This window comes from Python bivittatus, unplaced genomic scaffold, assembly GCF_059951505.1.
Source record: "Python bivittatus isolate LINGU-HERP-01145 unplaced genomic scaffold, Pbiv_v1 ctg000960_np1212, whole genome shotgun sequence".
Taxonomy (NCBI): domain Eukaryota; kingdom Metazoa; phylum Chordata; class Lepidosauria; order Squamata; family Pythonidae; genus Python; species Python bivittatus.
The window spans coordinates 12,125,709-12,138,241 of NW_028277124.1; the positions used below are offsets into that span (position 1 = coordinate 12,125,709).

General features: G+C 44.8%; 1 protein-coding gene across 6 annotated transcripts in view; it reads left to right on the forward strand.

The window, feature by feature from the left end:
* The first annotated feature begins 4,856 nt into the window (after positions 1–4,856).
* CC2D2A (coiled-coil and C2 domain containing 2A) overlaps positions 4,857–12,533 on the forward strand; it is a 62,359-nt gene continuing 54,682 nt past the window's right edge. For 4 of the 6 annotated variants that reach the window (XM_088131526.1, XM_088131527.1, XM_088131529.1 and 1 more), the window contains exons 1-2: positions 4,864–5,289; positions 8,049–8,120. In XM_088131526.1, the coding sequence (XP_087987652.1) occupies positions 8,096–8,120 (25 nt within the window). In that variant the 5' untranslated portion in view covers positions 4,864–5,289; positions 8,049–8,095. Of the gene's footprint in view, positions 5,290–8,048; positions 8,121–12,533 lie in introns of all 6 variants that reach the window. The other 2 variants (XM_088131530.1, XM_088131531.1) reach the window with 2 other exon arrangements.

Sequence of the window (12,533 nt, forward strand, 5' to 3'; positions counted from 1 at the left end):
TTTTATAAATCTCTAGTAAAGGCAATAGACTGAGGTCAATAAGATATTTATCTGAATAAATAAATAGGGAAGCATCTGTCTGAGTCTGCATGTTATATTTTACCAGCTGAACTGCATCTGCTCTATTTTAGTTAGTAATTACATCTTTCCATTGGAGTAATTTATATTTCCAAGAAACAATGTACTACTTAGAGTTTAAAATTCAATGTGCAGGCTACACATTCAAGGAAAACACCCATTTCAGGCCCAACAAATGCCATATCAAGTTTTTTAAAGCTTCTCTTGTACAACTCTTATTACATTAAAGGGCATTCCAAGTACCTGAAGGACAGATGTCTGTGGGACTTTTATTCCTATTTATGTTCATTTCTTATTTGCCACCAACTGGGGTTGGCCATGGAAGTGGGGTCAAAAAAGTTAAGATGGTAGCTGCGGTAACACAATTTTTCTATGAATTGCCCTTGCTACCAACCATATTAACAGTAAAATTCTAACTCAGAGAAACCAAGATTTCATCAGAAACATAATTCAATGTTCTTTATTACTTTATTTATTTAATCTTTTAACTGCAAGTCACACTAAGTTAGAGAGTGCTTACATCCTACTGATTGGATGGAAACCCAGTGCGCAAAGTATGGATCACTTTAAATCAAGATAATATAAATCAAAATCCCAACATGAGTTCTATCAGCCTTTCCCAAACAGGGGCCCTCACATGTCAAAATCCCCAAATTCTCTAACAGCATGAAAAGTCATGGTGCCTTTTTGCTTGGTTACAGAAAAGCAATTCAACATTATTTCACACACACCCCCACCAACTCCTGGAAGAACTAATCTATTAAGCACCTATGTTACTTGACTAAAACATTTTATACTGTCTTCCACCCATGTTAAATAAAACATAAAACTATTCGTTAGATTTAGATTCCTCCTCTCCTTTAGGAGTTCAGGATGGCACCGTCCATTTCTTTCCCAAAATGATCGTCTTCGATCAGCCCAAATCATGGAGTAAGTTTTCACGGCTGAGGGTGGACTAGACCGGAGTGTCCCCAGTCCTAGTCCAGCAGCACTTTCACTACTAAGCACACCAGCTGTGAGTAATTGGGCATATAAGCATTTTGAACTGGCACTAAAATGACTGCAGTGGTAGATCTTCCACCCAAGAGAGTGGGTGGAAGCTGCATCTTCTAGATCTTGGCAACTTTAAGATGTTTCAACTCCTAGAATTCCCGAGCCAGCATGGGATTGCTGAGGTTGAGAATCACTGATCTAGATCATCAGGCAATGTAGTGAGTAAGGAAAATGACCTTGCCAGAGATATGCAGGAAGTGTTACCTAGTCAAAAGGGGATGAAACATTTTTGAAGTCCGGAACAACCAGCTCACATTTAGAAGTGCTCAGTCAGGCTCCTCCCTGGTTCACTGAGCCATAAGAAGAGGAGGAGGAGGAGGAGGAGATGCAGCACAATCAGACTTGCAAGATTCTGTTATTAGAGCCAGTCTCAATAAAAGTCATGTTAGCCTTCCTGTGGAGTTGATTTCATGACGCGGTCTACTCGGTGGGGCTGACAAAGGCTACAGTTGTAGACATTTACTGTAACCAGACTAAAGGAATGGTTGTAGCTGCCATTCAGCTGAAGTTGGCAAGAGATACTCTTAGAAACTGAAGCCAAGCCTTGAGTGGCAATGCTGGAACATGGAATACCCCCAAAAGTACAGTGGTACCTCGGGTTACGAACGCCTCTGCTAACGAACTTTTCGGGTTGTGACCAGCTCCAGCCGCAAAAATTTACCTCGGGTTACGAACCAGATCCGTGGCCATTTTTCCACCCGTGCCATGTGGTCCATGCCCATTTTTCCACCCGTGCCACGCGGCCGTTTTTTCGCCCTGCCGCATGGTCCGCGGCCGTTTTTCCGCCCCTGCCGCATGGTCCATGGCCATTTTTCCGCCCCTGACGTGTGGTCCGCTGACACTGGAACGGATTAACGGTAATTACATTGAACCTTATGGGAAAATTTGCTTCGGGTTGCGACCAAATCGGGTTGCAACCAGAGTCACGGAACGGATTAAGATCATAACCCGAGGTACCACTGTATTCAATGGGCTGCACACCCAAGACCAGACATAAACACCCACTGACAGTTGCTGGAGTTCCTTCCTCAGCCTGTTGTCCTCCACAGCCCATTTCCATATTTCAACTCTGTTTCAGATCATCTGATTCAAAAAGTTAGGGAGAAATGGAACTGAGAACCACCCGCGGATTGATCACTCATCAGGGTCAGATGGAGGGAAACAGCACCCAGGGCCACATCTATTGGGAAGTGCCTGGCTCGGTGTCCGCAACTCGCTGTGCTCCAATCCCAGACTCGAATGGCCAGTATAGGAAGCTACCACCTAGGTTTGCATGACTCTGGGCTGTTTACAATGACAGCAGCAACAGTATCACTCACTAGATCCCAAACTAGTGAAACCAAGCTACAGAAGAAACACGAAGAAATTATATAAAATAAAATAGAACAAGACCACTCATCCTCCTGTCAGCCCAATAGAACAAGTTAGTGCTTACTTATCTCATGAAAGGCTTAAGGGGGTCCATGAACATCAGGGGACGGGCTGTGGGGATTGGGGCCACCGTCATGGAATGCCTCCAGGCCCTCACCCCATCACCCGTGTAGGGAGGTGACCCTCAGTGAACCCTTCAGGTTGATTGGACAGGATGAGCCGCGGCTGTCTGGAGGGACGTCCTTCAAGGTATAGTCCAGAGGGGACGGCTGTGGGAAGGCATTACTGGTTGAAACCAGCTTTTAGCACTGGACCTGGAAGCCTATTGATAACCAGTGCAGTGACTGGAGCGCCAGGGTTATGCCACTCCACCCCATCCCCTTTAGCGGCTGAGCTGCTGCATTATGAAACAAAGATGTTGCCAAAAGGCCCTCTATGGGTGTCCATTTAAAATGGCAACAGTAGAGTACAACTTATGATCTGCAGCAAATTGTGCTGTGTGGTCTCACACAGCCATATGTCTCTGTGCACAACCTCCAGCCCACCAAGATCGGTATTTTGGAGTTTCCCTATCATAAAAATCCTAAACCACAAAGCCAAATGCAAACTGACTGTTTCATGACTTAGTGTAATCTGTGAGCCCAGCCCATGGCTTGTGAATTGGTTCCTTGAGCCACAAAGTGCCACCCAGCATCCTACTTGAAAGTAGGAGCAAAATCAACCCTCATCTCCCACTTTTCATCCTAATGTGGCTCTTGATCTGCTAGATTTCAAGTAGAAATTTCTCTACACCTGTGTATATACAGCAACTCTGAGCATGAAGCTTCAGACCTCGATCCTGGATCAGCCAAGAGATCACAATTAGAGTTCCCACCTCTAAAATGTAAGCTTGTTTGTATAGAATGACCTTATCATTTATTTTATTATTTTATTCCATACTTATTTGCAGAACTTTTAAAACATTTTTAAAACCGGACTTTAGCAAATAGTTATATACCTTTCTTATTTTAGATTGCAGAATAACATTGGAAAAAAATGGTTTGACATGTTAATCAGATTTATTCATTCTCTGATTTTTTAAAATATTTAAATAATCTCCAATCCTAAAAAGGGATTGTAATTGTAAAAGGAGTTTTCAAGGCCATGCCATGCTATGCCTGTCTTAAGGAAAACTGAATTTTCTTTATCTTTGTGCTAAACTCTAAACCAATTACACGCCATGCAAATAATCCACATTATTTTCATTTACCTCAGGTTCTTGGAGGCACCAGAAATCTATTCGTATGTTCAAAATAGTTATTCTCTTATTTGAAAAAAAAAATCAATTGATTTTTACATTATATATTTATATATATATAAAAATTGTGTTGGTGAATTCCTATTGCCTCTGTGTAATATTTGCTACTACTTCCTGTTTAATAACTTGACACTGACAGCACATAATCCATCAATCAAAAAACAAAACTGATGGGGCAGAGACCATCATCCAGTGATTAAGAGAAGTTCTTGGTTCAAATCTCATTTTCAGCTGTGTCAAAATAGTTGACAGAGAGAATCCATCTGCACACGGGAAACTACTTAAAAAGTTAATTATGAGAACTCTATATTTTCACAGTTCTATTTCTTGGCTTTGTGGAATGCCTTAATACTGATTGCCCAACTGCATTTTTTTGTTCTCATCCCTGGGGCTGAAATCCATTCGCGTCCCAGTGGATTTTAGGGCTACTACAAGTGGAGTTCCAGGGCCTTCCCCTCATCCACCCCACCAACACCTCCCCACCCGTTCCCAATTTTAAAATCTTCAAGATCTGAGCTCCTGCTATTTGAAACGTGGTCTTTGTTCCGTGCGAAGTATTTGGCGAGCGTGCGGAGCCCAGCGGCTTCCGAGTCGGATCCACAGCTCCGGGTTGAATTTAAAGTTTCCTCGTCGAAGGGGGACGTTGAGGCAGAAAGGCGCCTTCGGGGAGCAGAACGAGGAGAGGCCGCGCCGGCCCTCCCGAGGCAGCCAGCCCACCCAGCCCCTCGGCTGCCCACGCGTCTGTGCCCAGCCGTCTCGGCCGATCGCAACCCTCTTCGCAGGCTCGAATCTCTCCGGCGCCTGGACGGCGAGCAGCAGAAAAACCCCGGGGCTGAAAAGCAGGGACCGTCGCGGGCGGCGCTCGCCAGCAAGGGCCGGGAGGAGGACCTCGCGCGCCGTGCGGCCGGCAGCCATTCACCCCCGGCCTCACCTGCATGGGCACCTCCCGCTGCTCGCCCGCATCCTCCCCCCCACATCGTCGCCCCCCCGAGCGGCCCTTCGCGAAGCACGCGGGGCTTTTTCCAGGCGGAGACGTCGCTTGGGAACGGGCGAAGGGCCGGAGCTGAGCTGGGCGCTCCAGACCCGCGGGCGACTTCTCCGGACGTCGAAGCGCCTCGAGCGAGCAGCGCGCCCCGCGGGAGCGCCTGGACCCCGGGGCCTCAAGGGCCCTTCCCACCGCGCCAAGCCGGGGCTGCAGCCACCTCCAGCCAGCCGCTCGGTCTAAGCGGCGGCCACCGGCTCCCCAGCGCCGCCTCTCTCCCTTGCGCGCAGCCGCAGCGAGGCGGAATCCGCCGGGCCCTGCCCGGCTCGCAGCCTCCGCCTCCCAAGCGGTTTCCGAGAGACGGCGACGGCGGCGGCGGCTGCAACTGATCGGGGGACGCGGAGTGGGAGGACGGGCCGCTGCTTGGCCGGCCGCCGTGGACCCTTCCTGCCAGCCCGGCGCGCCTCCAGGCGAGCCGGCCCTTTGCTCTCTGACGCGGCGGCGGAAGGTGGGTGCCGGGCGCCGGGGGCTTGCGGGGACGGGGCGCCTCCCAGGCGCGATCCGGTTTGCGAGGCCGAGGGCCCCCCCCCCCGCGTTCTGCGGCTGCAGCCGCCTGCTTGGGAAGCGCTTTAAACGCATCCCGTTCGTGGGCAGGCGCTAAGCCACCCAAAACGATCTCAGCTTAACCCGAGTTAACGTCTGGCCTGGTTAAGCTCACGGGTTCTCCAAAGCTCCATAACCAACATCGCTCTGACGTCAGCTGAGTTCCTTCACCCCGTCCTGGATTCTTGTTTTCTGCGTTCACCTGGTAAACTGAATTGCAAAGTGACCAAAGAGTTTGCCCAGCGCCCTGAGCTATGAAAAATCAACCAGGTTAATGCTAACCAAGCTGGGGGTGAATGCAGCTACCCGGACTTTACATGACCCGGTCAAGTACTTTGTATAAGCGCTCCTTGTGATATTAAACTCCAAGTCAGAAATCCATAACAGGATATTTGCTTACTACATTTTAACCCCCCAATCAGCAGCAGCCCACTATATATGGCGTATACATTACAATATTTTTAAACTGTATATTAAAATGCAATATAAATATAATATCAAATCAACTTACAGTAAAATATTGTATCAAATACAATATATACTAAAACAGCCTAACAATAAACCAGCATTTATTACCCAAGGCAGCAACAGTTATAGGGCAAATCCACATCCTCCTTTCCCAGTGCAACAGTGGTCATTAACTGTTGACAGAGGACATGTCCCTGTGAATCACCTGTATCTCATCAGCCGCCAGCAGCTGAGGAGGCCCAAAGATGGTTTTAGGTGCTCCACCCTAGAAGTAGTGTTTTCCTCTTATCCCACCACCATGCAGGCAATGGAACACGTATGTGATATGTTGGTGCAACTCATTAAAGTAGCTGTTTTTTCCTAGGGTTGCACGGCTGTTGTGGAGAAACTTCCACTCCTGGAAACAGGCACGGCTGCTTTAATGAGACATATGCTGCAGTCTCAGCCATGAATATCCTGAAATGCCTCCTATGAATTAAATCCGAAGCATTGCATAATGAATTACAAATCACAGTGCCTGACTTCCTACTACAGACTAAGCTTGAGCTGAGAAACCATCATCTGACTTAGTACATTGTGTGAACTACAGACATGACACTATATTCTGGTTGTTGGTTACAACTGTTTTCAAATGTGGGTGCTGTGCTCAGGCTCCCACCCCAAAAGGCAGACGGGGCCAGGGCAAAAATCAAATATCATCCTATTCTAATTAAATAATTAAAACAACTTAAAATGAATTAAATACATGATAAGGTAGTTTCTCACGATTGGAGGTTTTCCCTGCTTACAAGAAGATGACAGTTTGGGGCTTCAGATTCTGTCTCTGTTTTATAGGGTGAATTGTTTGAGGTTGGTGTTTTCCAGAAGCAAAGAGGAGAAGGGACCTTGTGTGGGTGTTTCCTCCTTTTTCCCCTTACCGTTTGATGACACAGACGGGGCAAAAAATGGGATTCCATATGGGCACTTACAGTTAAAACATCTCATTTTTATGCATATTGGGAACGGTACCCCCTCAAGAACATACATTTCTCTAGCCAGAGCTCTGGTTTTTCCCTTGGGTAGTTTGGTTAAAGATACAGTTCTAAGGGCACAAGCAGATACATTGTTTACTCTTCAGATTCCTTCTCTGGTGGTGGAGGAAGTTCCTCTGATGCTCTTGAGAACATCTTGGCTGGAGTCCAGGATTTGCCTCTGTTCCTTCACGGGCAAATGGAGACCCGTGCCTTTGCCCAGTTTTGGTTGGTGTGCCAGTTGTGGCCCAAGGCAAGTGGACCTTGCGACAGTGACTCTTGCCACCTTTACTATGAACCCGGACTACTGTAGTGTGCTGCACACGGGGGTGCCTTGGAAGACCATCCATCAGTTCAGGGTGCAGGAGCTGGCTATTGACTCTTACTTGCCGGCATATTAAACCGGTGTCTCGGGCTCCCAGGAGGCTTCCTGTGAACTTCCAGATGCAACGGAGCTTGCCCATAAAGCCCTGTCTGGCTTGGCAGGCCCAAGACTGCTTCCTCCATGGAGAATTGGCCCATCCAGCCCAGGAGCTGGTGGTGATCCCTGATTCCTACCAGTCTGTGCTGCGGAGGTGTTCAAGCCATGGTTTTTGGTGGCAACAGCTACATTATAGAATCACCTGCTGGAAGAAATCCATGGCTTTGGCCTTCTGGAAACTTGGAAATTTGAATTATTTGGAAGGGCTTACAATATAGGGTAATAAGATACCCAGGATTGTTTGATGCATTTTATGTTGATCTTTTATGTTTGGATTTTAATCTTACGGTGGATGTTTTAATTTCCAATGCACTCAGTTACTATAAACCAGCAGAGTCTGACTGATTGTGACCAATATCTGTGGCATCAGGGGTATCCTCAGAGTATGGTCATAAAAGTCAAGATGGTGGCTACAATGGTTCAATTGTTTTTTATGCATGTCATACACACAACACACATAAAACCAAGATGGACCTTTGATTGCACCATCATAGCCACATCTTGACACTTTTGACCATGATCAGGAAAAAGAATGTGTGGAAGAAACAGGTAGGTCCATTGTGTTAGTGATGTGCCTTAGAAAGTGTTTAGAATGTTTGCAGTTGCGGGGAATAAGCTGCATTTCACACACATTCTTAGAGGTGTTGGATTTTGCTTTAAAAAAAAAAATCTTAGTGGCCTCATTCTTGCCATTCTGTCTTCCAGGTTCTAGATACCAGAAAAAGGCTGTGGGAGGGTGATCCTTCGTGAGAATGAGCAGTACTTTGTCACCTCGCAGTAAGTGCGCCAGTCAGCTGGGCTGAGGGCAGGGGTTGACATCCAGGAGCGGATTTGTCAGAATTAATAAACTAGATCATTGCAAATTGGGTAAATATAGCAAAGTTTACTGTTGATAAAAATAAGGGAACTTAGTGGGTAGTGGAAGTAACTTGAAGCCTTTTCTTGCATTTTTTCATTAGAAAATTACTTAATAATTATTTTTAATTTTTTCTTTCCTTTGATGTACTGAAAAGCCGAAATGAAATGTACTTCAGAAATTAAAGCAGAGGTAAACCCTGAAGTTAATGAACTGATGGGGGAAATGGTGTCTGTTTTATCCAAACGTCTGTCAAATTCAAATTTGATTTTACTTATGTAGAAAATGGTGCTATGTGTGCCTAAATGTTGAATGGGATTTTATGCATATATAAAATGGTAAATAGATTTTGTCTGTTGAATCCAAAGTCTGCTATGCTGAGGTCTAGAAAATTGAGGGTTTATTCATAGTTAATTTCCACCTCATGCTTCTTATCCTGAGTTCTGTGCAGAAAAAAAATCTCAAGCAAAATGGCATTATGTGACATTTACTGGATGATAGAACTAGTTGATCTAATGGTGTCTTCTTGGAGAACCCAAGTTATGGAACCAGGTGTATGTATATCTGAGAGCTTAAAATTCAGTTCAAGACCTACCTACAGGCTAAGTCAAAATAGCCCAGCATTCTGTCTGCCCAGTCTCTGAAAATCTTCCAAGCAAATTATACCAATTCATGATTGGTTTTGTTTTGTTTTTTGTTTTGCCACCAGCACAGGATATATACACGTCACACAGAGATTTTATTTAGTTATTGAATCTAATATACAGATGAAACTTGAAAAATTAGAATATCGTGCAAATGTTCATTTATGTCAGTAAGGCAACTCAAAAGGTGAAACCAATATATGAGATAGATGCATTACATGCAAAGCGAAATATGTCAAGCCTTACTTTGGTATAATTGTGATGATTATGGCATACAGCTTATGAAAACCCCAAATTCACAATCTCAGAAAATTAGAAGAGTGTGAAAAGGTTCAATATTCTAGGCTCAAAGTGTCCCACTCTAATCAGCTAATGAATCCATAATACCTGCAAAGGGTTCCTGAGCCTTTAAATGGTCTCTCAGGCTGGTTCAGTAGGAATCACAAGCATGGGAAAGACTGCTGACCTGACAGTTGTGCAGAAAACCATCATTGACACCCTCCATAAGGAGGGAAAGCCCCAAAAGGTAATTGCAAAAGAAGTTGGATGTTCCCAAAGTGCTGTATCAAAGCACATCAATAGAAGGTCATGTGGAAGGGGAAAGTGTGGTAGAAAAAGATGCACAAGCAGCAGGGATGACCGCAGCCTGGAGAGGATTGTCAGGAAAAGGCCATTCAAAAGTGTTGGGGACTTTCACAAGGAGTGGACTGAGGCTGGAGTTAGTGCATCAAGAGCCACCACACACAGACAGATCCTGGACATGGGCTTCAAATGTCGTATTCCTCTTGTCAAGCCGCTCCTGAACAACAAACAACGTCAGAAGCATCTTACCTGGGCTACAGAAAAAAAGAACTGGTCTGTTGCCCAGTGGTCCAAAGTCCTCTTTTCTGATGAAAGCAACTTTTGCATCTCATTTAGGAACCAAGGACCCAGAGTCTGGAGGAAGAATGGAGAGGCACACAATGCACGATGTTTGAAGTCCAGTGTGAAGTTTCCACAGTCTGTGTTGATTTGGGGAGCCATGTCATCTGCTGGTGTTGGTCCACTGTGCTTCATTAAGTCCAGGGTCAACACAGCCGTCTACCAGGAGATTTTGGAGCACTTCATGCTTCCTTCCGCAGATGAGCTTTATGGGGATGCTGACTTCATTTTCCAGCAGGACTTGGCACCTGCCCACACTGCCAAAAGTACCAAAACCTGGTTCAATGACCATGGGATTACTGTGCTTGATTGGCCAGCAAACTTGCCTGACCTGAACCCTATAGAGAATCTATGGGGCATTGCCAAGAGAAAGATGAGGGACATGAGACCGAACAATGCAGCAGAGCTGAAGGCCGCTATTGAAGCATCCTGGTCCTCCATAACACCTCAGCAGTGCCACAGGCTGATAGCATCCATGCCACGCCGCATTGCGGGAGTCATTGCTGCAAAAGGGGCCCAAACCAAGTACTGAGTACATATGCATGCTTATACTTTGCAGAGGTCTGATATTGTTCTATTTCCAATCCTTGTGTTGTTGATGTCATGTAATATTCTAATTTTCTGAGATTGTGAATTTGGGGTTTTCATAAGCTGCACGCCATAATCATCACAGTTATACCAAAGTAAGGCTTGACATATCTCGCTTTGCATGTAATGCGTCTATCTCATATATTGGTTTCACCTTTTGAGTTGCCTTACTGACATAAATGAACATTTGCACGATATTCTAATTTTTCGAGTTTCACCTGTATGTTGTTCTGGCTGGCTGGTCTGTTGTTGTTCTGACTAACTAGTCTATATTTAATGGCATGCTCCTGATGGGGAGGAGTTCAGCTGAACAGGAGTGGCACATTCCTCCCTAAGTTAGGGGTTGCCCCCCATGCCAGTGGAGGGTGAGCCTGAACAAAGGATGGTGGGGCAGAGCTAAAGGTGTGCCTGGCTATCATTCATTATTTTGGAGACCCCTTTTGTTTGGGCGAGACTGCTGCAGAAGGGCCGAGAGAATTTGCAGGGGGGCAGAATTGCTTGGTAGCGAGAGACGTTTGAAGCAGGGGGCTTCAGGTTCCCTACTACTGCATTAGAGAAAAGTAAAATACCTTTCTTTACTATTCCCAATCTTGCTCATTGTCTAAAACAGGCATTAACAGCTGTCTTGGAATTTAGGACCCAAAGCAACTGGGATCACAGAAGATCACAGTGTGAGACTCTTAACGTGTTAGATTTTTAAATGTTAGTCATTTGGGGGGGGGGGGATGTTCTTCAATGGTCATCCCAAGCTGGAAAGAGCAGCAACTGGATGTGTTGCCATTCTTGCGAAACATTTTTAGGAGGGGAAAACAGATATACCTTTTATGAGAAAGTATAGACAAATAGATTATCACCTTCATTTTCTCAAGGGATAGGGACGATGTACCCTTATGGAACTACAATTCCCAGCATTCTTAATTCTGCTGGGGTCACTTATAAGGAATACTAGGAGCTGTATCTCAGCAACCTTTGGCAGGCCAACTGTTTCCCATCCTTGTTCCATGCAGACAGAAATACTACATTGTTTGTGTTATCTGCTTATTAGAGAAGGCCCACTGCCATCTGATCAGGGCAACTAATTTTAAAAGTGATAAGGCTTTGCTTACTCTCTGAAAGTGATGCATGAATAGGGAGAAGATAACCGCTAAAATGGTGCTGTGCTTCATATCGATAATCGAGATGTAGACAATCTTCAAGCCACAGGTCATCCGTAACCCCTGTTTGGCTGCTCCAAAGCATCCCCAGATTACAATGCTGAAATTCAGTGGCAAAACATCAACATTCACAAAATGTTAAAAATAAAATAAATAAGTAAATGTGCCAGTCCTTTCCTGGGCTGAATACATCTTATTTATGTATTTATTTGCACCCATCCTACAAAGGCAAAACAAGGCAGGGGATTGAACATTTCATCCTTCCCCCTCCAATGATGCTGTTGTATCATTGATGCAAGTCCAGCATTTCCCTTTGCTTCCCCCCTGCTAGAAACTCTCTGAATTCTGTTCTTTCCCCTTTCAGAAGTGTTTTTACTTTATGTTTAAATACACATTTGTAACTCAGTTGTAGTTATTTGTGAAAGTTTGTCTCTCAAAACAGCTTTTTGGAGAGAAAGAGGATCTTAGCAGATTCAGACCTTACCTAATGTCCCTAAGAGCACATTAACTTTATGTTTATTTTGTTATGCCCATCTGTGTCTGACCATTGACATCCATAAAATGACTAAGTATTGTAATCAGAGAGTTTCTTTCCCCTCTGAGTCTACTCAATAGTTTCCTTACTCTATGAATTCCCTTGAGCAAAGTCTCTCATTTCCCATTGTTTAATCTTTGCACAATCTTGGATTCAGAACTGGCCTTTTAACTCCAAGGCAATGTTTTAATCCACTAATCAGCGAGAAATTGTGAATAGGAAACATCTGTGGATAATGGGGAAAATTGTGTTTTAAGATTATTTGAATTTGACGTTATTCCCATGATATGTGGAGAAAAATGAAAACGTGAAGTCAATTTTGCGTTTTAAGCGTTGTTAGAATATTCACAGAATGTTTGCCTTTCTTGTATTTTATGAGTTTCAAATTCTCACACAAAGGTCAGTGATGTATAGATTCTATGAATGCAAACCTCGATTGTAGTTGTTTCATTTTAAACAAAAAAGAACAGAGGTTTGCATATCATGCTACGA